This window comes from Oncorhynchus keta, chromosome 30, assembly GCF_023373465.1.
Source record: "Oncorhynchus keta strain PuntledgeMale-10-30-2019 chromosome 30, Oket_V2, whole genome shotgun sequence".
In the NCBI taxonomy this organism is placed as follows: domain Eukaryota; kingdom Metazoa; phylum Chordata; class Actinopteri; order Salmoniformes; family Salmonidae; genus Oncorhynchus; species Oncorhynchus keta.
In genome coordinates, this window is record NC_068450.1 from 54,973,707 (window position 1) to 54,997,755 (window position 24,049).

Here is a 24,049-nt window from a genome sequence, read left to right on the forward strand (position 1 = left end):
CACCCTCTGGATGGCACACGTACACAATCCATGTTTCAATTGTCAAAAAGGCTTAAAAATCCTTCTTTAACCTTTCTCCTCCTCTTCATCGATACTGATCGAAGTGAATTTAAGAAGAGATCATATAAGGGATTGTAGCTTTGGCCTGGATAGTCTATGTCATGGAAAGAGCAGGTGTTCTTAATGTTTTGTATACTCCTGTGTATATCCTTTTTCACTTTTCCACAAGAGAGAGTGCCTTGGATATTTTTTTTTAAATATGATGTTTTTACATTTAATGTGGTCGCTATAAGTCTCAATGAGACTTTTTAGAGATTTTAAAAAAAAATGGACATTGATGCCTGGTCAAAACAGACTTCTTCTGTGGTCTGATTTGAAGACGTTTATTAATTAAACACACACACCGCTTATGTACGAGTAATAAAGTCTTTATGAAGTGTTACCGGTTGATGTTCTCCTCAGCTCCTGATGCAGACATCCTGACCATCAGGAACGTAGTGGAGAATGAGTTTGTGAAGGAGCAGCTCCTTCCCTTCAAAGACCTGGTGCAGTTTGTCTGGCTAGGGGTGTTCAACGATGACAACGGTGAGTGGACTGGACCGGGCTCCCCGTATTCATCTCCCAAACACTAAGCATGGACAGTGTGTCCTTATGTTCGATCTGCTGTTTGGACTTTCATATTATCATTCATTGCCCTGCATTATGAGGAGACGCTGAATTGGATCCTTGTAAAATGTCTACTGTATCATCAAGTCTGAAGCTTACTCATTGATTATTGTTCTATTGTGTGATAAGACGTGTCATACATGTGTAATGTCAAGAGGTTGCTCCTGTCTTTGGTAGATAACCAGATGAAGTGGTATGACGGTACAAACGTCCAGTACTCTAACTGGGTCGATGGAAGACCAAGCTTCTCAGCCAGCGATGAGTTCATGGCAGGTCTCAACACTGACGGAGTCTGGAAGATATTCACTAACAAACACCACTTCAGCCCCTTCAAGCAGAGAAGCATCGTGGCCTGCAAACTGGATAAAGGTTGGTAGGCCCCATTCAGACAAAGATACTTCACCCATTCACAAGGAGTGCTATCGTTATTTTATTTTGTTACGATAAAATAATCAATTTTGCACTTGATTGACTCTATTAAGCCGTTTTCTTCGTCCCCGAGACTCTAAGGACCAATACAATCAGTTGGCCAGGGACTTTGAGCGCTATGGCAACCTGAGCTACCACGTGATAACCAGGAAGTTGAGCTGGTTCCAGGCCCTGGAGGAGTGTGGCCGTGGCAACGGACACCTGGCCAGCGTGCATGGCACCAGGCACAACGCTCACATAGAGCTTATCGCCAAGCGAGACGGCTTCCCGCTGTGGATCGGTCTGTCCAGTCAGGATGTAAGGGAGCTCAGCCACAATGCCACTAACACGGCGGCCATTTCTATTGAGAATAACGCCATCTTTTGCAGAAATTTAGCTCAGAGCACTAAACGGCAGGTAGACACTAAATTCAGCATTTTCTAAGCACCTCCAGTGTGAAGTTTGTTGAGTAATACTGCATCCCCCTCCCCTCTCTGCGCAGGCTAGTAGCTCTCAGTCTTATGAGTGGTCCGATGGGACTAAGTATCACTACAGTCAGACGGGACTCTCTGACACTGTTGTTACGTCCAGCTCAGACCCTCAGAGTGTCTGTGTGTACATCACTCCCCATGGCACCTGGATGAGAATGGACTGCAATGCCAAGCTGGACGGAGCCATCTGCTACAACACAACCGTCACCACCCCCACTCAGAGTAAGACCCAGTCCTATTACCTAGCCTATTACAACAATGCCATCACCACCCCTATTAGAATTATATCACCACCCCCAGTACCTAGCCTATTAGAATTACATCCCCACTCAGAGTAAGACCCAGTCTAACAGTCATAGTACCACTCGGAGTAAGACCCAGTCCTGCAGTCTTAGTACCTAGCCTATTAGTATTACATCACCACTCAGAGGAAGACCCTGTCCTACAGTCTTAGTACCTAGCCTATTAGAATTACATCACCACTCAGAGTAAGACCCAGTCCTACAGTCTTAATACCTAGCCTATTAGAATTATATCACCACCCCCACTCAGAGTAAGACCCAGTCTAACAGTCATAGTACCACTCGGAGTAAGACCCAGTCCTGCAGTCTTAGTACCTAGCCTATTAATATTACATTGCCACTCAGAATAAGACCCTGTCCTACAGTCTTAGTACCTAGCCTATTAATATTACATCGCCACTCAGAATAAGACCCTGTCCTACAGTCTTAGTACCTAGCCTATTAATATTACATCATCACTCAGAATAAGACCCTGTCATACAGTCCTAGTACCTAGCCTATTAGTATTACATCACCACTCAGAATAAGACCCTTTCCTACAGTCTTTGTACCTAGCCTATTAGTATTTATTTATTATACACACAACTTGAATTCTAGTGTAAAGAAGACAATGTCAGTGAGCGATCTGAGCAGAATTTGTTGCAGAGGTTTACACACCAATCTTTTAAGATCCCATAAAATAAATCCCTCTGATTTGTTTGTCTGAATCAGGATCGAACCTCGCAGCTCCCCAGGTGGCCAACAACTGCCCTCAGAACAGTGGCTCTCAGAACAGTGGCTCTAAGTGGGTTGAGCACCAGGACCACTGCTATGCTTTTGACATGACCTTCTATAACTACTCTGTGTACAGCATGGAGGATGCCAAGAGCATCTGTGAAAGGCTTGGTAAGTCACCCACTAGCTCTCCTATTTGACACGTATATATTTCTGTATTACTGTATATAAGTTGTATTGAACATTGTATTATTGCAGCGTCTTGGGTTAGGTTGTTATGGTAAGAGAATGGTTTCCCTATAACCGACCTGATTAAATACTTTAAAACATTTTTTTACTCTAAACCGGTAGTTTGGTTCCTGGATGCTGATTATCTGACAGCTATGCTATATCAGATATTGTAAACTGAGTGGTTTGAGCCCTGAATGCTGACTGGCTGACAGCCGTGGTATATCAGTCCTCATACCACGGGTATGACAAAAAAATACTTTTCACTGTTCGAGCGGCAGGTAGCCTACGAGGTTAGAGTGTTGGGCCAGTAACTGAAAGGTTTCTGGTTTGAATACCAGAGCTGACAGGGTAAAATAAATATGAAATAAAATCTGTCGCTGTGCCCTTGTGCAAGGTACTTAACCCTAATTGTTTCAGTATTGTTGTACAATGGCGACCCTGGTCATGAGGAGTTGGGATATGCAAAAAAAAAAAAAACATTTCCATTACAGACTTGTGTGTAACAGGACAAATATAAGCACCCTCCAAATGATTATTCAAATTACGTCGGTAACCAGTTTATAATAGCAATAAGACACCTCAGGGTTTGTGGTATATAGCTAATAGATGACGGCTTTGGGCTTTGTCCAGGTACTCTGCGTTGTGTCTCTCTTAAGAACAGCCCTTAGCCATGGTATATTGGCCATATACCACACCCCCTCGGGCCTTATTGGTTAATTAGTACACCACGATCAGATCAGGTGGTTTCTTACTTACAGTACAGTACATGTATGCCTTCTTTTTGCCTTTGATTGACAGATGCACAGCTGCTGACCATAATGACCAGAGAGGAGAATGACTTTGTCTCTGGCTACATGGCAGACAACCCTCTCATCACCAGTAGGGTGTGGCTCGGCATGGACCTGGACAAACAAGGTAAACTGACCTGACCAGTACAATAGGATAGGCTTGTTACTTATTACTATATACGGATGTTATTAGACATGACATTTATATTGGACAGTATGCTCCATCTTAGGAAGTTCTGTGTGCACTTCATTTGGAAAGTCAGGTACTTTAAAATACATACAAATCCTACATGCCAACACAGTACATTATACTCAAAGTTGTCTATTTTAACTCAGCATAGAATCAGTAATGCTTCTGTGTTTCCTCTGTCTTCCAGGTCAGCCAGTGGGCTGGGTGGACGGTTCCTCTCTGGCCTTCTCTAACTGGGAGACCAAGGGTTCTGCTAGTGGGGTGAGGACAGCGACCCAGCAGAACCCCTGTGCTGTCATGGTGTCTGCAGACGGAGGCATATGGAGCAGAGTCAGCTGCAAGGACAGCCACAGCCGCATCGTCTGCAAAGTACCCGCACGTGAGTGCAATAGTGCAATGTTTTTTTACTACGTGGATAGCAGCATGCTCTGGTGACTGCTCCAAGCTATTGCATGTAACAAGAGTTGATTTATATATAGCTCATAGATTTCCCCGGCTTCGCTATGGTTATTATATATTTGTAAACATTGATGTGCTTGAAACAGGGACTTTCTTGGCCAGTTTGGAGATGTGTTTCTGACTGGCTGTGTTGTCTCCAGGGTCAGGGAGCGCCCCGGTGGTGCTGGTCTTCTTCCTGGTCGTCCTCACCTCTCTCCTGGCGGCCATCGGCTTCATCGTTTATAAGAAGAGCAGGGCCAGATTCAACTCCACCGTGCGCTACAGGAGGACCATTGATGATGCTGACAGCACTAGTATTATGGATGCAGAGTGAGATTTGTCTTGACTTCATCTATGCAGTTTAAAGAAGCAGTTATGTGCCTACAGTATGGAAATATTATTATGCAGCAAACTGAAACCTGGCTTCTGTTTCATTTAATTTATTTGTATAAATTCCCAAGCAGTTTTTTTTTGTATTTTCTGCAATATCGTAAATATTGGCAAAAGGATTGTGAAAGTCCCCAAACTAGCGTTTGTTTTGTTGAACTTTGTGATTTTAAAGAAAGAGCTGCCACATTGAACAGTAGCTGCAGGGTTGGACTTTGGGTTGACAAAAAAGGCACTGGATACTTGTCAGGGTATTTTTCCTTCTCGGAAGCACTGATGTTACTCTGCGATTATTTTGTAATGAAGGAAGACATGCTTTTCTGATGGTCATCGAACGAAAGAAGAAACAACTGCATCATGGCATTGTTATTAATAGAATTATAATCTTTATTAGCTTGGCATAGTTTCATAATTTCTTACAATTATTTACAGTCTAATACAAGTAGTCGAGCGAATGCTGTCCAACACAGACATCCTTAGAGAATTTGGATAGTGGCATGCATTCTCATTTGCCATTTCAACTACAAGCAATTCATCCCAACTGTAAATGCCATTGATGCATTGGTTTCTGTTTTGTCATTATGACTGTAACCTCTCTCTCCTATGCACTCAAACTCCTGAGAACATTTGCACTTTAAATTGAAATGTTGTGTGAATAATGCCTTTAGCAGTTGTTTCTGCCATGTTCAAGCACAATAGTTGTATTGTTGGAGTGTACATTTTTGGGGTGTTAATTTGGGGTTAACGTTTTCAAAGGTCGCAACTGGCTGAGGCCTCAAACTGCACACAGCTGCTGTAAATGCTTTGTAAATATTTACATTTTATTATGGAGAATCTTGACCAAATGTTTTTTTTTTAATCTTGTGAATGTTAATAACCTGGACATTCCTCTAGACTTTATTTGGATCTGCCTCGCAACAATGCTTGTTAACTAGGATTACCATTCTCAAATGTTCCAACATTCATATTTACATTGGTCCCAAGCAGACCATCCACTCTGGTCAATATGGTCATGGTCTTCCAATAAAAAAAGGTTTGTCTTTAAGGGCTGGGTCATGTCATTTTTGTTGTTGAGGAAATGAAGATGTTCGACATGGGTATCACCGTGACCTACCACAATAACTTGCATGAGCTTCGTTTTGAGGGAAGGACAGAGGACAAGGAATTGAGGAAGGAATCATTGAGAAAGCCCTGGAATTTGGCTCAGGAGTTCCCCTAATTTAGGCTGGGATTCAATCTAAGGCGCTACAAAGCTGCTCTACAACTTGGATTGAATCCCTGCCTCAATCAAGGATCGCGTTCCCCTTCCACAACTGTGTAGTCGGGCACCAGGCTGCTAGAGCATGTGGTTAGCTGATATGTAAAAACCCTAGCCAGGCATGTGTCCACATCTGAGCAGAGGAACACGACCTTGTGACGAGGGAAGCTGACAGACTGAACTAATGCGATTGGTTGGATGAAAGCTCAGTGGGAAGAGCTTGTGACATGCCACTGGGCAGAGTTCAGATGCCTGTATAATAAAATTTAAAGGCTTACGGTTGGTAGGTTGGAGGGCGTTACACGCTGATCGCGACCTGCGAAGTTACTTGTTCAAATCCCAATTGTGACTTTGTTTCCAAGCGTACATTAAACTAAATACATTTCTAATCTAACCTAATTTTTAACAGCTTCAAATCTGTTAACACAGATTGTGCCTTCCTCACCCCTAGTGCAGTGGGACAAGGACCATAGGTTCAAATCTTGCCAATAACATTTGCTGAACTACCTGGTCCAGGAAACAAATGCACTTTAATGAAAATAGACGCCACTAGCATGTCATGCAAATTACGTTTACAGGAGGAATCCCAACATGTATAAAGCGGTAATAACGAATTTAGCTAGTTGTGCCAGACATTTTATAAAGATTACTAGTGTATCATTTAAACGTGTGCATGCTTTTAGCCTTTGGGAAAAAACGTAATCCTGAAGGGGGTGAGGAAATTAAACTCTTCTCAGTAGGGTACGCATCTTCGGTCGGAGGAGGCTACCAAGGAGCAAATTCCTCCGTTAAACTATTAAGGAATTGCCACTTCTACATATGGCGACCGGTTTCTTGGGTCACGGAGAAGAGTGGCGTTTACCTCAATTGAGAAGCTCCCCGTATCCTTTTAACTATAGAGGTTTTTGAGCAACAGTTGTTGAAATGGCCTACATTAACCCTACTTCCTATATTAACTTGTGTCCTTGTTCAGTTTTGTTCAATGAAATGTTGCCTGCAAACAGCTGTACATTCAAAACTTTATTGCATTAATGAAATGAAAACAAGTTTTAGGGGCAAGCAAAATAGCATTTTCATACTACAGACAAAAACAGAACAAACTCAATTATTCAGCTGTGAAAAGTAAAGTTGTCACTTTCTTTCACACATTTTTTTGAAAAACTTCAAAAGGAAAATTCACATAAAAGAAAAACAGTAAAGGGGATAATTTGCCACTTCTTGATAGATTCTCCCCTAAACACACCCCTTCTCCCAACCCGCTAAACTAACGAACCAGTGGTGTTTAGGATTCCATCTCTTTTTTTTTTTTTACACAATATCTCACCAAGGTGGACAGATCTGCTTTTTTAGAGCAGTAACATTTAAAGCACTCGTGGTATAACAGTTCAAAAGGATAGCTTGCATTTTAACGGAGTAAAGCGCACTCAAATCTGGAGACCTAAAAGGAAAGGCCAAATTAACAATAGTGGGATATAAAGCATTTCCTCACCTCGGTTCACTTCAACGTCAGTCTGCATATCTATGACATCATTACCTCTACGTCAGGAGTGACTTCCCATTTACTTGGCATTGGCTTCAAAAATCCCACAAGCCATTGCACTCAGTAAAATCACGAGGTGAAACAGAGCAACAGAATGGGTTGCTACTGGAAGGTAACTCGTTCAACTCGTCGCCCCCCCCCGATCAATTGTACTCCTCTTCCAGGTCTTCATCGAGGTCACAGAAATCGATTGACGGCCGGGTATCAACCACCTCCTCTTCATCCGACTCCCCATAAGAGCCTGCAGCAGAGGGAACAATTATCAGTCAAATCAGAGACTAGTTTATCAGTAGTCAATTTCATTATTTTTGAATAAAAATGTATCTTTTAGTTTAGAATGGTGTTCAAAAGTAAAATATTAAGACCATTTAAATTGTCAGTGATGAATACTGCAGTGCACACCATGATATCAAAGCAACTAATAACCTCCACTGAGATGACCTTGTGCATAGTTACCTGAAGGGGAATTATTCACAGCAGTGTTGCTGGGCAAAAAAATAAATAAAAAAAATAAAAAAATAAAAGAATTGTGCAGAGCTCTCGTCATGCTACGTGTAGAAACACATATGGGCCTTTAACATCAGAGAAGGTCAATATAATCAAATACTTACCCATCAATTCATTAACAGTGACTAACAGCCCCGTATCAAGTTACTAAAACATGTGTACACAGCATTGGGGAGAAATTATTCAAGAACGTACTTTCAAGATTGTCCATGTGTTCATGAAGGGTCCTCGCCAGGTTGAAAAACTGAGCGAGAAAGGGGGGGAAATGTTTTTGTTTTTTTGGTTTTTTAAACACTGAATCCTACTACATTTGAATTAAGTATTTTTTCCCCCACAATACAATAGTTAGTGAATTATGAGGCCAAAGAAAAACATTGGGCTTAACATTCAAAATGACTTCTCTGCGCCCAGTGCAAATGACTGACGTTTAGAATTTGTTTTGCATGGTGGTGCCCAGGTGTAGGCGTGAGTTCTTACCCCGGCGTCGTTGGCAGCTCCGAGCACATCAGAGAACCTCTGCTCACACAGGTGTAGCAACACCACCAGGTAAAGGCCACAGCTGATGAACTCGTACTCAGACTGGACAGAAAGGGAAAGAAAGGAAGTGGTCACTTAAAACTGCAGATATGCGTTAAACTCAAGTTAGGACTGGGTCCCAGGCAGTTAAACCATAGAGTTAACATTTTACGGAACAGTTGGTTTTAAGTGTCCCGTTCTGGTATTCTACAGTTGGACTTCCTGCCGCACGTTTCCCCATTCACAGTCTAACAGTTAGATAATGGATGACGAGGAGACGTCTGGGGTTAAATGAATGTCCCCTCACCCGCTCATGTGTCCTGTGTAGCTCGTTGATGTCAAAGTTCTCAATGTTCAGGTGCAGCTTTTCTTTGCACAGCTCACACGTGGTGATGGCATCCAGATTAGTGCCTGGACAAGAGGGGGAAAGACAGTAAACAAATGTGCAATCACCGCATAATACACCGAGGGGCAGAAAATCATTTGTTAAGGTCAGAGAGAGAGAGAGAAAGTATTCTTACCAGAGCTGATTTTGGAACGCAGCCACTTCTTGATGCAGTCCTGGTGAACATACTGCAGGCTGCCTGTACAACGGCAGGGCTCGATCAGAGGGTTGGAGGGAGACTCCAAACCCATTTGGCAAATACGACACAGGTCCCCTTCCTCCTCGTCAGAGTCCTCCAACAGCAGGCTACAGGGGAGAGAGAGAAAGAGGTTTATTTACAGTGATCAACCATTCAAATCTGAGGAAAATAATTCAAGTGTCGGTCCTGCCAAAGAGGCATTTGAATGACAAGACGAGTGCGGCCACAATAAAGACTATGGACAACACAGGGACAGTGCCATGTACAACAGGGGGATGGGACACCACAAGCATGCAGGTTCAGCCCACTCCCCAGCAAGCTCAGAGAAGGACAGCCTCCCCACCTCTCCTGGATCTTCCTCAGTCTCTCAGGGTCTCTGGAGGAGGTGGGTTTCTCCTGGCCCTCCGGTTGGCTCCTGGCAGCGCCCGTCATGTCCACGGCGATCATGACGTTGTCGTGGACACGGAACAGTGGGCTGCTCATGAACCGCGCCAAACGCTGACTACTCCCCGCCATGTCTCTCAACTCCTCCTGTAGGGCGGCACTAGCACCCATCGCCCCAGAGGCTGCCGCCGCCGCAGCCACCGCTCCTTCGTCTTCCTCCTCCTCGTCTTCGTCCGCCTTGGCCTCAGGGGTGTCTCTACTCCTGAGGGGGAACTGGGTACCATGGTAATCCTCATCGGCACCGGACGCCAGGCGAGCGCTTTCGTCCCGTCCTTCTCTTCTACGTCGGGAGAAGAGAGGCGTGCAGCGGGTCCGGATGGAAGACGACAGCCAGGAGGAACCTGAAGTACTACTTCCAACACCACCACTGGTGCTGCCCCCTCTCCAGGCCTCCAGGGGCTCCGGGACACGCTGGGTCTGGCCCTCCTGGACCGGGGATAGGCCCTGTCTGCGACGCCTCAGGAAGGCAAAGGCCTGGGCCGCGTCAGAGCCTCTGGGAACGGGCTCCACGCTTACGGGTCGGACACTCTCCTCGCTGGTAGCCACGGGTGCGTGGCTGGGGCCTTCTCCTCCAGAGACAGGGCTGTCCTCGGTCGAGTCGAAGGAACGGGAGGCGGAGCCAGAGCTGGAGCCGCTGGAGTCCTGGCTGGAGCGCCGAGAGAAGAGGCGGGAGAGGAGGCGGCGGGTGGAGCGACGTCCATCGGATGCCTCGCCACCCTCCGGGGTTGTCCTGGGGGTGGAGGTTGGCGCAGAGGGAGGGGGGCTGGAGTCCCGGGCCTCCCGTCTTGCTGAGGGGGTTGTGTACCAAGAGGGGCGAGAGGTAACGGAGACTCCTAGAGCGGGCTCTCGGCTCTCAGTGGGCTCCTTGGCGGTGCGGAGGGTGGAGGTGGTGAGGGTGGAGGTGCTCAGGGAGCGGCCGGTGGCCCGGGAGGTGGAGGAGTCCCGGGCCAGTGGGGAGCGCTGGTAGGTGGAAGAGAGGTGGCGGCTGAGGGAGCTGCTCTCCCTGCTAGAGGAAGAGGAGGAGTAGAGGGTCTCCTTGGGCCGGGCCCCCTGGGCATAGGTGGAGGTCACACGGTCTGGCCGGTCTAAAACACAAACATGTCCACATTAGCGATTGCATGCGTGTCAGTATTATGTTTGCGTGCAAGTATGTAAATGTTTCAGTTTTATGACTGAATGCGTGCGGAAATGTGCCAATAGGTTTGTAAGTCAATGCACACAAATGAGTCACTGTGTGTGATTACATACAAAGGGATGAGGTGAGTCCGGAGCTCCTATAGCTGGTGTTATCAGCCACACTGGACAGACTCCTCGCCTCGCTCCTCTTCTCCAGCTCCCTTCTGGACCACAGGGGCTCTGAGGAGGAAGAGGAGGAGGAAGAAGAAGAGGAGGAGGAGGACCTGGACAGAGGCCGGTACGACTTCCACGACGACAAATCTAAACACAAGGTGCCAGTTTGTTATTCACCTGCATGTTTGAAAAACCACGAAGGATTTAGGAATCATTAACACGTTTCATAAATGTCGTAAGGTTAACAACTGAAGATGTAATATTATTATCATCACTCAAAGCAATGGCGATGATTGTTTGCATGATTATCACAAGAGCTGCGCTCATCAAGTGTAAACTAACAGCAGTATATTTAAAGGAAAAGTTCACACATTTGCCAGGTATTTTCATACATTAAAAAGGGCTCAAGGATAGAGACTGAAAACGTTTGTAACTCTTGAGCTCTCCTTTGAACCAGAGCTCAGATACCTGAGTCTCTGTTGAGGACACTGCTGGAGTAGGAGGAGCCAGTCACAGAGGGGCTTGTTGTATATGCAGCTCTGTTGATATAAGACAGTTTGGCCCGTTTGGTATCCCCATCATCAGTTGGGTTGCTGAGAAGTCCTGAGTACGTCCCCAGTCTTGTCTCTGAATCAGTCTGATAAAACAACCCACAGAATGCCATCACATGAATCCAAACGGACTTGAACCTTGGCAATACGCATCAGTAATATCACTATCAAAACCTAAAAGTAAAACGGTTTAATCCTGAAGTCTATTGACGCACGTATTAATCTAAGTAACGTCATTTAAAAATCCCCATTAAAAATCCATCTAAGACAGCACGGGCTGTGTCTCAAGCCACCACATCCGCCTGGGTCGCCCTGACGCATCTGCGGTGGTAGGTGGCAGCTACAGCGGTGTTGGCCAGACCATGAGACATCCCGAAAAAAAAAGCAGGGTGGGGTGGGAACAGTCTTCTCACGAAACGTAGTGTCTAAACTATGACCAAGGTGGAAAGGGGAGGCTCTCAAACACGATGGTGTTCTCAGTGTCGCTGCACAAACCCCACAAGTGTCACAGGACTCATGAAGGTAAGGGGTTAAATATAGGTAAAAATAAATAATTATTTACCAAGCTCTCTTTTATCTCCCAGATATAGGACAGACACTTCAGAACCTTAAGTTACATTTTGTGACTGTCTTAACATTTATAAAAATGTTTTATTCAACTCGTTTCTATGGGCTATAATAGTAAAGGCCAAATTCTATATTTTATTCAAACATTTGTTTTATTGATAGCTAAAGGGGTCCTAAAATGTGAAATCAAATAGCTAAATGATCCACAATATGACCATGTTAAAACAATTCCGTATGTTAGCTTAGTGACCCAATGAACAAGATCCCGTTCTATCGTGAATTTACCGGTTTGCTGCGGCTGCTCAGTGAGGACTCGGCCCAGGAGCGATCGTAGGAGACAGAGGAGGTGGTCAGAGGGGATTTCCAGCTGGAGTGGCGGCTGTCAGAACTACTGTAGTCCCTGGTCGAGCTGAGGAACCGAGAGCTCTGAGACACAAGGGCCGTGAAAACACATGGGGTTAGCGCAAGTCAATACATGGAACAATGTAAGGTAGTTGACACATGGTACAAATCCAAGATCACCACAAACAGGAGAAGAGTTTCCCCCAGGATTGTTTTCAGCAGCGATGGCAAAGTTAGCGTTGTAGCGGTTGTGCCAATGGCAAGACCAACAATTCTAAAGGCCCTTAAAGACAATTTAGCTGTAAAAGCTAAATATAAGTAACTTCCTGCAATTCTACACATTTCGCCACGGTTTCTGCCGTGTTCTTAAACTAGTAGAGCGACTCAAACAAAATCAATAGGGGCCTCTATTAGTGGCGGCAACAATTTAGCAGCGGAGGCTAACACTACTAAATGAATATTGAGGAAACACTGCATTTGTCTAAATATTCTTGTACCAATTACTCCTACATTCTTGCATGCTAGCTAGGTAATGCCATTGATCTTTTTTTCATTACATCAAATGCATTCATTCTACTCAAAGGTGTTTGCAAACGTGTCAACTAATTCAGTTTATTGTGCATGAGCCAGGCCCAGGACTCTTCTGGAAGAGTAGTCAAATAGACAGACAGCCCAGTAGTAACTTTATCTAATGGCACAGTCCTTGACAGGACAGGCGGGCTGAAAAATCACACTGGCAGGAATCTAGGCTGGCCTATAAAAAGCCCCAGCTAAAGTACACAGATACCTTCTCTGAACACGGCTAACTTGCCAAATAGAGAAGAGGACTGGAACCAAGAGGGAGAGTAACAGACGGTCCCTTAGACAAGAGTCAGATGGCAGCAAAGAAAGCCTGGTTCTTAGGGGGAGAAAAATAATTACCCACCCGACTGCATTTATTTTAAAGAGAACATTGGTTTTCATGAAAACAGGCTAAACTTGTCCCAACTGCCTAGCCTTACCCTTCCTTTGGTTATAAACATATTTGAAGTGTTCTTATCATTGTTAACCAGCAGAAACTTCTCATTGAAATCCAGACCTAAAGGTCACATATTTTAGGAATACAAAGTGACATTTAGGGTCAGCAAATGTATGTGACCTGCCACTTTCTCCCTCTCATACGGTGTTCAGTACCTGGCGGTCGAGGTCAGGTTTAAGGGGTGTGGCCCTGGTGAAGCGATCACTGTTCAGGACACTGGATCTTCCATAGAGCCTGCTGGATCCCAGGGAACCCAGGGAGGAGGGGGAAGAGGATGAAGAATAAGATGACGTGGTGCTGGCCACCGTAAAGGGCAGCCGGCGAGGCTTGGAATCCATCACTGATTGGCTGTGGAAAGATATTAGAAAACAAAATGTTAGAGAACACATGCAATCAAACATTGTACAAAGTGGAATACAGTAAGCCTGGACACAGTCCAGTGTTATTTAATACACAAGTACTAGGCTACAGCAGGGGTTCCCAAACTTTTACCACTCAGGCCCCCCTTCCATCATTGAACATCTCGCATCCGCCATGCCTTGTCTAATGTGTATTCATGTGATATTTGAGTGACAAACATTACAACCTAGCTAAAACAATGTTAGCTGACCGGCATATTTCGGACAAGCTATAAATAGCTCTAGGGTATCTGTATTTATTATGGCTCCCCATTAGCCGTTGCCTCTTCCTGGGGTCCAGCAAAATTAAGGTAGTTCTACTTTTTTTCTCCCCAATTTCGATCATCTCATCGCTGCAACTCCAACGGGCTCGGGAGGCGAAGGTCGAGTCATGTCCCCGCCAAACCGCATTTCTTAACACACGCCTGCTTAAGCCGGAAGCACCAGTGTCGGAAACACAGTTCGCCTGACGACAGAGGTCAGCCTGTAGGCGCCCGGCCCGCCACAAGGAGTCGCTAGTGCACGATTAGCCAAGTCAAGCCCCCCGACCACACCCTCCCCTAACCCGGACGACGCTGGGCCAATTGTGCGCCGACCTACGGGACTCCAGAGCACGGCCGGTTGTGATACGGCCTGGGACCGATTCCGGGTCTGTAGTGACGCTTCTAGCACTGCCTTAGACGACAGCACCACGCGGGAGTCAGCAGTTACTCATTTTTTTTAAACATTACAATACATTCATAAACAGATTTCACAACTATTAAGTGCATGCAATGACAGGAGGAAAACTGATTATGCACTACCCAATTTCAAAATTGCACCTTGTGCATTCTACCATTAAGAGTAAGTTGAAAACCGCACTGAGTTTATTCAAATAAATGTGGAAACCATTGGTATCCAGTACTCATTCAATATACATAACTCAGAGCTCAATGTCCTGACCAAACCCTACTTTTGTTATTGCTAAAAACCTTTTGTGCCTGTTCCACCCAACCCTTAGGCTAGACTAAACATGATTTAACGACAAGATAAGACGAGATAGACCTCGCTGCGTTTTGAAACTGCAATCGTAAAGACCAGACTGAAGAGTCAGGGAATCTCCCAATCTGATAAAACCCCAACAGTCAGGAAAAGGGGTTGGCTGGTCGCTGAGACAGCCGAAGTGTGACAGTGTACAAACTGTCCAGAAGCTTCTTGGCACCTAACCCCCACACCTGTCCTTGGATCACAATCACTGTTTGTTGCATCCCAAATGGCACCCTAGTAGGTGCACTACATAAGCATTAGGGTGCCATTTGGTACACAGTCACAGCCATTTGATGGTGACATTTCCTGAGGAATGAGAGCGCAGCAGGGGGGCTGTGCAGGTCAGGCCTTGCATCACACACGAGATTGTCACTGCAAGATAATTTATTAAAAAGGTGCATTCCTCTGTTTTACATGGATCACAGCACCCGTATGGTGATAGGAGAACCAGAAAGAAGAAACATGTCCATCTCCTTACAAAGCCCCACCCACCCCCCTGCTCAACCTTTTGAGAACCTTTCCTAAAAAGTAAACTTAACTAAATGTTTATTTCACCTAGGCTATCACTTTTGGTAGCCTACAGCTGTGTCTTGGAAATACCATTGTCATTAATTATATATTTTTTATAGTTATGCTCCTAATTTAGCCCACAGCGAGTGTGGCTTCTCTCAATCACACTCATGACGCATGGGTGGTGCTAAACTTAGCCATCAGGAATGCAAAGTGTACACAAGAGGAAAGTTGTTTTGATAACAGGTCAAACTCTGTTTTGCTTGTATTTAAGATGTGGAGGCCTGCCTAGGTAAGACTGATGAAATCTGCACACAAAATGCCAAAACTTCCTTCTCTACTGTTAATATTTAATTGCACAATAGTAACACGTTCAGTCAGGCTCTGCAAAACTGGAAGAGTGAATTTTTTTATTCGGCCACAGAAGTTAATTTCAGTTTTTTTCTGAAACGTTTTGTTTTGAGGATACGGATTGGCTGTTCTTCCTGATTCAGACAAGGCCATGGAAGCATGAGCTATTTTTTCCTCTACCCGTCTAGGCCAGTTATCTACCAGATTTTCTGCAAATAAAATTATAGTTAGAGAAAGGACAAGTCCTTATTAACGCAACAGTTGAGCAAAACGGTGACACTTTAGCACCTCAGTCATGAATTGCAAACTAGCCAACAACAGCTTCATGGCTAACGTTAGGTTGGTGGCTACTCTAACTAAAAGGCTACCCAAATGACCGAACCGACTTCTCAAAATGTCTGACAGTTTCCAAGAAAATAGTTCCCTTTTCTTTTGCTCATCAGATGTCGAAGGAGCTTGTCAGCTAGCTACCTAATGTTAGCAAACCCCATGGCCATGGAAGAAACATGCATGATCTCAAAGCTACACTGTCTGGGGCTAGCTAGTCAAGCTAGCCTCCCAAACTTGTTGTTGGCACGGCTTCGAAGTTAAAAATGGATGAAGAAAAACAGCTTGCTAGCTAACGTTACCTACTAGGCTAAATAGATAGTTAACGTTAGCCCACGACCACAAAGCATGCTAGGGCTACAGTTGCTAACTACCGTCCTAGTACTAGAAACCACTCGCAACTTCTAGAATAGAAACGACTCGATTGAGGACATGACAGTCATATCCTCAAATAGGACAATTACCGTGAATGCGATGAGATAATCTTGGTTTAGCTAGCGAACCGTAGGCCTATTTTTTTATGCTGCTGTTGTTGTTGATCATCCGTCCTGACATAACGTTGGGAAGCGAGCTAATCCAGTTCTTCTATCAAAGGAATCAATTTAATCGTTGCCAAATTAAAATGTAAAACAATGTCGCAGACTATAGCTAGAAACATCACGGATAAGGCGCTAACTTCGTGCAAAAGCAGCACACTCTCACCTTTGCTTCGCTGCATTCAATGATGACGGCGTCTGTGTGTTGATTAAGAGGTCATGTGATTTACAATGCAATCAGACACCCCAGACAAGTACGTACAACTCAGGATGGTGAAGGACAATGTACTCCATCCAATAGAATATCAAACACTGTACTTGTCCTGCCCCCTTTTTAATTGACGTTGTGAATTTTGATTGAAAGTACAGTATGATTGTGATGGTAATGATTTTTTTTTTTTAAATGTTCACCTTTATTTAACCAGGTAGGCTAGTTGAGAACAAGTTCTCATTTGCAACTGCGACCTGGCCAAGATAAAGCATAGCAGTGTGAACAGACAACACAGTTACACATGGAGTAAACAATTCACAAGTCAATAACACAGTAGATTAAAAGAGAGTCTATATACATTGTGTGCAAAAGGCATGAGGAGGAAGGCGAATAATTACACTTTTGCAGATTAACACTGGAGTGATAGTAAATAAATATAAACAGTATGGGGATGAGGTAGGTATAAGTGGATGGGCTATTTACCGATAGACCATGTACAGTTGCAGCGATTGATTAGCTGCTCAGATAGCAAATGTTTGAAGTTGGTGTGGGAGATAAAAGTCTCCGACTTCAGCAATTTTTTTTTTCAATTCGTTCCAGTCGCAGGCAGCAGAGAACTGGAACGAAAGGCGGCCAAATGAGGTGTTGGCTTTAGGGATGATCAGTGAGATACACCTGCTGGAGCGCGTGCTACGGGTGGGTGTTGCCATCGTGACCAGTGAACTGAGATAAGGTGGAGCTTTACCTAGCATGGACTTGTAGATGACCTGGAGCCAGTGGGTCTGGCGACGAATATGTAGCGAGGGCCAGCCGTGCTGGTGCTTTAGGTGCTTTAGTAACAAAACGGATGGCACTGTGATAAACTGCATCCAGTTTGCTGAGTAGAGTATTGGAAGCTATTTTGTAGATGACATCGCCAAAGTCGAGGATCGGTAGGATAGTCAGTTTTACTAGGGTAAGTTTGGCGGCGTGAGTGAAGGATGCTTTGTTGCGGAATAGAAAGCCGACTCTAGATTTGATTTTAGATTGGAGATGTTTGATATGAGTCTGGAAGGAGAGTTTACAGTCTAGCTAGACACCTAGGTACTTATAGATGTCCACATATTCTAGGTTGGAACCATCCAGGGTGGTGATGCTAGTCGGGCGTGCGGGTGCAGGCAGCGAACAGTTGAAATCATGCATTTGGTTTTACTAGCGTTTAAGAGCAGTTGGAGGCCACGGAAGGAGTGTTGTATAGCATTGAAGCTCGTTTGGAGGTTAGACAGCACAGTGTCCAAGGACGGGCCGGAAGTATACAGAAAGAATGGTGTCGTCTGCATAGAGGTGGATCAGGGAATCGCCCGCAGCAAGAGCAACATCATTGATATATACAGAGAAAAGAGTTGGCCCGAGAATTTAACCCTGTGGCACCCCCATAGAGACTGCCAGAGGACCGGACAGCATGCCCTCCGATTTGACACACTGAACTCTGTCTGCAAAGTAGTTGGTGAACCAGGCAAGGCAGTCATTAGAAAAATCGAGGCTACTGAGTCTGCCGATAAGAATATGGTGATTGACGGAGTCGAAAGCCTTGGCAAGGTCGATGAAGACGGCTGCACAGTACTGTCTTTTATCGATGGCAGTTATGATATCGTTGATGATGTTGGGGAGTTAAGATTGAAAGGATGGTTGTGATTGAAAGGATGGTTGTGATAATGAATTGATGATGATGATGTTGGTTAGTTACAATTTAAAGAATGATTATGATAATACACTGAACAAAAATATAAACGCAACATGTAAAATGTTGGTCCCATGTTTCATGAGCAGAAATAAAATATCACAGAAATGTTCCATACCACAGAAAGCTTATTATTCTAAAATGGTGTGCAGAAATTTGTTTACATCCCTGTTAGTGAGCATTTCGACTTGGCCAAGATAATCCATCCACCTGACAGGTGTGGCCTTTCAAGAAGCTGATTAAACAGCATGATCATTACTCAGGTGCACCTTGTGTTGGGGACAATAAAAGGCCACTCTAAAATGTGCAGTTTGCCACAGATGTCTCAAGTTTTGAGGGAGTGTACAATTGGCATGCTGACTGCAAGAATTTCCACCAGAGCTGATGCCAATGAATTTACTGTTAATTTGTCTCCCATAAGCAGCCTCCAAAGTCATTTTAGAGAACTTGGCAGTATGTCCAACCATCCTCACAACCGCAGACCGCGTGTATAGCGTTGTGTTGGCGAGCGTTTTGCTGATGTCAACGTTGTGAACAGAGTGCACCATAGTGGGGTTATGGTATGGGCAGGCATAAGCTACAGACAATGAAAACAATTGCATTTTATCAATGGCAATTTGAATGCACAGAGATACCGTGACGAGATCCTGAGGCCCACTGTCGTGCCATTCATCCGCTGCCATCACCTCCTGTTTCAGCATGATAATGCACGGCCCCATGTCGCAAGGATTCCTGGAAGCTGAAAAGGTCCAAGTTCTTCCATGTCCTGAAAACTCACAAGACATGTCACCCAATGAGCATGTTTAGGATGTTCTGGATCCACGTGTACAACAGCGTGTTCCAGTTCCTGCAAATATTGGCAGGTAGCCTAGTGGTTCGAGTGTTGGGCCAGTAGCTGAAAGGTTGCTAGATCAAATCCCTGAGCTGACAAGGTAAAATTCTGTCGTTCTGCCCCTGAACAAGGCAGTTAACCCACTGTTTCTAGGCCGTCATTGCAAATAAGAAATTGTTCTTAACTGACTTGCCTAGTTAAATAAATACAAATCCAGCAACTTTGCACAGCCATTGGAAGTGGCGTGGGACAACTTTCCACAGGCCAGAATCAGCAACTCTTTGTGAAGGAGATGTGTCACACTGCATGAGACAAATGGTGGTCACACCAGATACAGACTTTTTTTCTGATCCACGCCCTTATCTTTTCTAAAGTGCCTGTGACCAACGGATGTGTATCTGTATTCCCAGTCATGTGAAATCCAAAGATTAGGACCTCATGAATTTATTTCAATTGACTTGTTTCCTTATGTGAACTGTAACTCAGTCACATTTTGAAATTGTTTCATGCTGTGTTTATATTTTTTGTTTAGTATAAGTACAGATGTCACTATTATCTGGTTCAAAACAGTTTTGCAGTTGTCAGTAGCCTCAACAGCATACCCTATATGTGAAGATGGCTATTTTCTGTCCTCCTCTTAAGTTCGAACAGAGAGAATGAGAAACCTTATAATATATATCTATATTTTATTATACAGTATATGATATAATAAACTACCTTATATGAACTCTCTTTGGTTCAAACTGTAATATATATCATTCAGAATACATGTCTCAAACCCAGCCGGGTCTGGAACAAGAATAAAAACATCCCCAAAAACAGATTTTTATTTTTCAAAAACTTTACATCCATCCTCCTCAACTTCACAAGTCTAAAGCAACCACTGATGATGATGACGATGAGGACGATTATGATGAAGGAGTCTATATGGATACATACTGAAATTAATGTTATGATAGTTGCTCATTTGCCATTGATGATTCAGGCAGTGATTGCTACTACATCTCATGTCTCGCTAATTGAATAATTGGGGCGCCAGGAAGCCTAGCGGTTAAGTGTCCCTGAGACGGCAAGGTGGACAAATCTGCCGTTATACCCTTGAGCAAGGCGGGTAACCCCCAACAACTGCTCCCTGGGTGCCGATTATGTGGCCCCCAGCACCTCTCTGACTCAGAGGAGTTGGGTTAAATGTGAAACACACATTTTGATTGAATGCATTCAGTTTTGCAACTGACTAGGTATCCCCCTTTCCCTAAATACTACGAAATGTAGGCCTAGTGATTAATGCCCTCATGATGTACAGCAGGTGATGTACATCATTCATAAAGTACTGAGGTTTAGACTATTATTTTATGCTGACAATCAGAAATTGTTTTGACAACCTAAAAAAAAAAACTTGTAGTAGATGGACTGCTATTGAAATAGAATCCATAAAACAGTTTCGTCTTCGAGGTTCTATGGATTCTATTTCTATGACTACTAGCGCCATCTTTGCCCACAGACACTCATGAGCTGTTCATAGTGATATACACTAGGGGGAGCATCATCTGACATTTGAATCCAACCACGTTGTAAAACAGATTGTACTCTTCTATTGTTTGGATGTTACAGGCATGTTTGTTTTGTCACCAAGGTAATTAATGCATTTGCCAACAGCTCTAATGAGCTTTATTTGAGTAATTGTTCTAAAAGGTCTTGTAGACCTTCTAATGGAAAGAAGTCAAGGAAAAAATAAATCACACAGTACCTTTTTTTAAATTAATTTGCATTTTGCACAAAATGGTGCAATTAATTTAATGAATTGTTAACTAGAGTAAGCCTCAGAATATTCCATTAATTGTGACAATTTTAGATAATTCTCTCATTCTGAGATCTGTATTATTTTCCACTTAAAATAAATAAATCTCAATGTCAAGATGTATTTTTTGTTTTAAGAAAGGCCTACAGAGGATAAACCACTATGAGCTTAACAAGCTGGCTTGTGAACTGGAGGGCATGTGAAAGATAATGTTGGAGGTCAGAGGTCAGGTGTTGAATGGAGGACTGAACACGGTTAACGTATTGCTTTACAACAGATGCATATGTAGAAGCCAAGGTCAACAAGATGCTCGACCGATACACCCCCATCCACAGAGTGAGACATTGTTATTAACTCCACGGGCCGATGGCGTGGCGATCAGATCAGGTGTAAATACAACACACAAGGCTAATAGTGTGACGTGAAGGAGAGAGTGGTGCCTCAGATTAATGGCTGACAAAAAAGGACATGTGACCTAGTGTCCTGATGAAGTGCAATGATGAAATGAGTGGCTTTGGGGTGAGTCGCAATTGTATTTCCTCTTTCTCACATCCTCCCGCTTTGTCTCCTTCTCAAAGCACAAGGTTCCTCCCCTCTGATCTTTATTATTCCAATACATTTTGAGAAGGAGGCAAGGAGAGAGGACGCGAGGAACTAAGGAAATATAATTGAGATTCACCCCTAGTCTACCGTTGCAGTTGGTCTCAGCCCTTACTCTTCCATTCATGTAATCATGTGCTCTCCCCCGATGTTGCTCATTGGACAACAAAATAACATTCCTTGGAGCCATTTTTCATTCATGTTTACTTTGAAAGGGGAGGAGATTTAAAAAAAAAATCTGTTGGGGTTATCAGCAAGTCTTTCAGCATAGGAATCTTTTAGTTTATAGGTATGTAGGCAAGAAACATAATGTGAAGCCATATTACATGAAACTTGATCCACAATCCTTCAGAGATACTGAGCTGTCACTCTCAATTTCTACCTCATCGAAGAGGGTAGAAGTCTAATAGCAGGACAAATGTCGACTTTTCAACCAAGAGAGATAACGAGAAGGGAATAGGGCTACATTTATGTTGCTTTGTCAGTTCTAATCCTGCATAATCAATCAACCTTGTACAACCAATGGCCAAAGTCTCACCAGACAAATGCGGTGATGAGCTGTTAGTTGGGTGCAATCTGCCACAAACTGTTACTGAGTTACAGAATGGTGCGCTATAGAAACACAGGCTATATTATCAGTCTTAACGAGTGCTAGAGAGCCCTTAGACACAGACTAGCTCCAAGAATGTCTGGACTTCTCCAGCGGTGTAATCACAAAGGAATGCCCTGAGACATTTCTGCTTTTCCTCCTCCACAGCCTTTCTTTCCCACGGCTGCTCCAGGTCTTGAGAATCTCTTGGCCCGCTACTCTCACTGACTCTGTTCACTGGAGGGACACACATGAATATGTCACAAAGGGATACTGTATTAGAGAAGAGCACTATTACACGACCTCAGTGTGAACGGGGATCACAAAGGGTTTGAACATGCCTCAAGTCCGAATCACCTGAACTCGAAACATTAGCCCCGATGACGGAATGTTATACGTGATCCAAATAGGACATGTTGTTTCAATGTTGTTCTAACGTTAGGGACCTTTTAATTGGAAGGAATTACACAGAGTGGGATTGATTGAGAATCAACGACTTTATGCTCCATTGATAATAATCTACACATTTTTTTTTAAACAAATGAAAGCCACGAGAAAACAAATGGGATGAGATATCTTGTTGTCAAATGAATCCTTTGAGACGGCAAGTCATTACAATTACAAAGACAATACACTTAAAACACTAATAAAGGAGACCGCTGTAAGGTTGAAGTAAAGCCACACTGACAGCTGGGGGAGGTCCTTTCATTTCAACTTTCATTAGACGCTTTTAATAAATCAAGCAGTCAATCACACTACATTATATGGAATCATAAGAAACCTTCGTCCGAGCTCAGAGGCCTTGAAAACAGTTAAATCCCTAGACATTTTTTTTCCATCTTTATTCTCCCCAGACACATAGTGCCAGATGTCATCTACTTTAGCCTACATGGGCTGTCCCAGTCCCTGCCTCTCCCTCTCTCAGTCCTTCTCCCCTGTCTCATCCCTGCTGCTCTTTGTTCAGATGAGCTCTGTCTGAGAGGAGCACACACACAAACACGCGCACACACGCACACACCCACAGGAGTGATGATGTCACCGTTGTGATCATTACTGGAGTGTGGGTGGTGGTGGTGGCCTATTTTTGACCAGCCAGGCGTCATGGAGGGCAGTCCAAATGTCTGACTCAATGCTGCTGCCTGGAGGAGCAGCGACCTGCCACCATTAATTAATACACATACGGTGACACACCACCATTAGCATAACACAAGACTAAAGAAGCTCTGACACACAAGACTGTGGTCTGGGTCTGACAGGGACGGTTAAGAGAGATTTTTTTCTGTTGTTTTTAACAAAAGCCTACAGTTGAAAAGAGGTGTGAGTAAATGCTATCTAATTTCAGCAGTTAGAAACTCGTCCTTCAGCAAAACATCAATCAAAAATAGGCTATAGGATATTTTTTGTCTGATACAAAGCTTTGAATATCACACATCTCTCTGGGTTTAGTCTTTCTAGGAAGGACAATATTATAGTGGAGTAGATGGGATGGCCATCTGACTAAGAGGTGAACTCCCACATGCCCTCAGGGATCAGCCAACTGGGAAAACATGATAGAGAAAGAGACTGTAAAAAATGTGTGGTAACATCCAGACAAAAGGGGAGCTGTGAAACATGAGAACGTGAGGCTTGTTTTCGGTTGGAGATGAATGTTTCGCTCTCTTCTCCAAGGCTATTTCCTTCCATGTCTGGTGTCATTCATATGGAACTATCCTGTAAGCAAAGGACAATGTTCCCACAGTCTATTCTGCCTCTGCTGATGAGTTTTCGTACTGTGTACGTCCAGAGAAATGCTGCGTATTTCTACATATAGTAGAAGTTGAATGATGCACAGGAGACTGAATACTATCTAGGTCACAGAAAAGAATGTGAATAAGGTGTACATGTTTGAAGTGAGCTGTGTGTGAGAAATGAATAAACTC

At 44.0% G+C, this 24,049-nt stretch overlaps 2 protein-coding genes across 4 annotated transcripts in view; one reads left to right on the top strand and one right to left on the bottom strand.

The window, feature by feature from the left end:
• LOC118363168 (lymphocyte antigen 75-like) overlaps nt 1-5,660 on the top strand; it is a 40,173-nt gene extending 34,513 nt beyond the window's left edge. The window contains exons 27-34 of the mRNA XM_052488601.1: nt 463-585; nt 844-1,035; nt 1,169-1,392; nt 1,577-1,787; nt 2,579-2,752; nt 3,611-3,727; nt 3,978-4,169; nt 4,390-5,660. Coding sequence (XP_052344561.1) covers nt 463-585; nt 844-1,035; nt 1,169-1,392; nt 1,577-1,787; nt 2,579-2,752; nt 3,611-3,727; nt 3,978-4,169; nt 4,390-4,562 — 1,406 coding nt within the window. The 3' untranslated portion in view covers nt 4,563-5,660. The remainder of the gene's footprint in view (nt 1-462; nt 586-843; nt 1,036-1,168; nt 1,393-1,576; nt 1,788-2,578; nt 2,753-3,610; nt 3,728-3,977; nt 4,170-4,389) is intronic.
• Nucleotides 5,661-6,880: 1,220 nt separating this feature from the next.
• Nucleotides 6,881-16,677, bottom strand: marchf7 (membrane-associated ring finger (C3HC4) 7). Of its 3 annotated transcripts, none has more exons than XM_035744956.2 (11): nt 16,547-16,677; nt 13,388-13,580; nt 12,158-12,298; nt 11,223-11,391; nt 10,713-10,901; nt 9,364-10,549; nt 8,958-9,127; nt 8,744-8,847; nt 8,398-8,499; nt 8,116-8,164; nt 6,881-7,654 (listed from the first exon to the last, which is right to left on the bottom strand). In XM_035744956.2, exons 2-11 carry the CDS (start codon nt 13,568-13,570, stop codon nt 7,557-7,559), a joined length of 2,391 nt encoding a protein of 796 aa, XP_035600849.1. In that variant the 5' UTR covers nt 13,571-13,580; nt 16,547-16,677; the 3' UTR covers nt 6,881-7,556. The 3 variants fall into 3 exon arrangements, with proteins under 3 accessions (XP_035600849.1, XP_035600848.1, XP_052344562.1); XM_035744955.2 differs by having other exon boundaries at nt 16,309-16,566; XM_052488602.1 differs by lacking the exon at nt 8,116-8,164 and having other exon boundaries at nt 16,309-16,567.
• Between the last annotated feature and the right edge of the window lie 7,372 nt (nt 16,678-24,049).

What these genes read in the sequence shown, in the direction of transcription:
- marchf7 (XM_035744956.2), bottom strand. Translation starts at nt 13,570, where the DNA reads ATGGATTCCAAGCCTCGCCGGCTGCCCTTTACGGTGGCCAGCACCACG. An exon ending in CTGAGGAAGATCCAGGAGAG is followed by an intron (nt 9,128 to 9,363) that starts GTGGGGAGGCTG and finishes TCTCCCCTGTAG; the next exon opens with CCTGCTGTTGGAGGACTCTG. An exon ending in ACACATGGACAATCTTGAAA is followed by an intron (nt 7,655 to 8,115) that starts GTACGTTCTTGA and finishes CCTCTGCTGCAG; the next exon opens with GCTCTTATGGGGAGTCGGAT.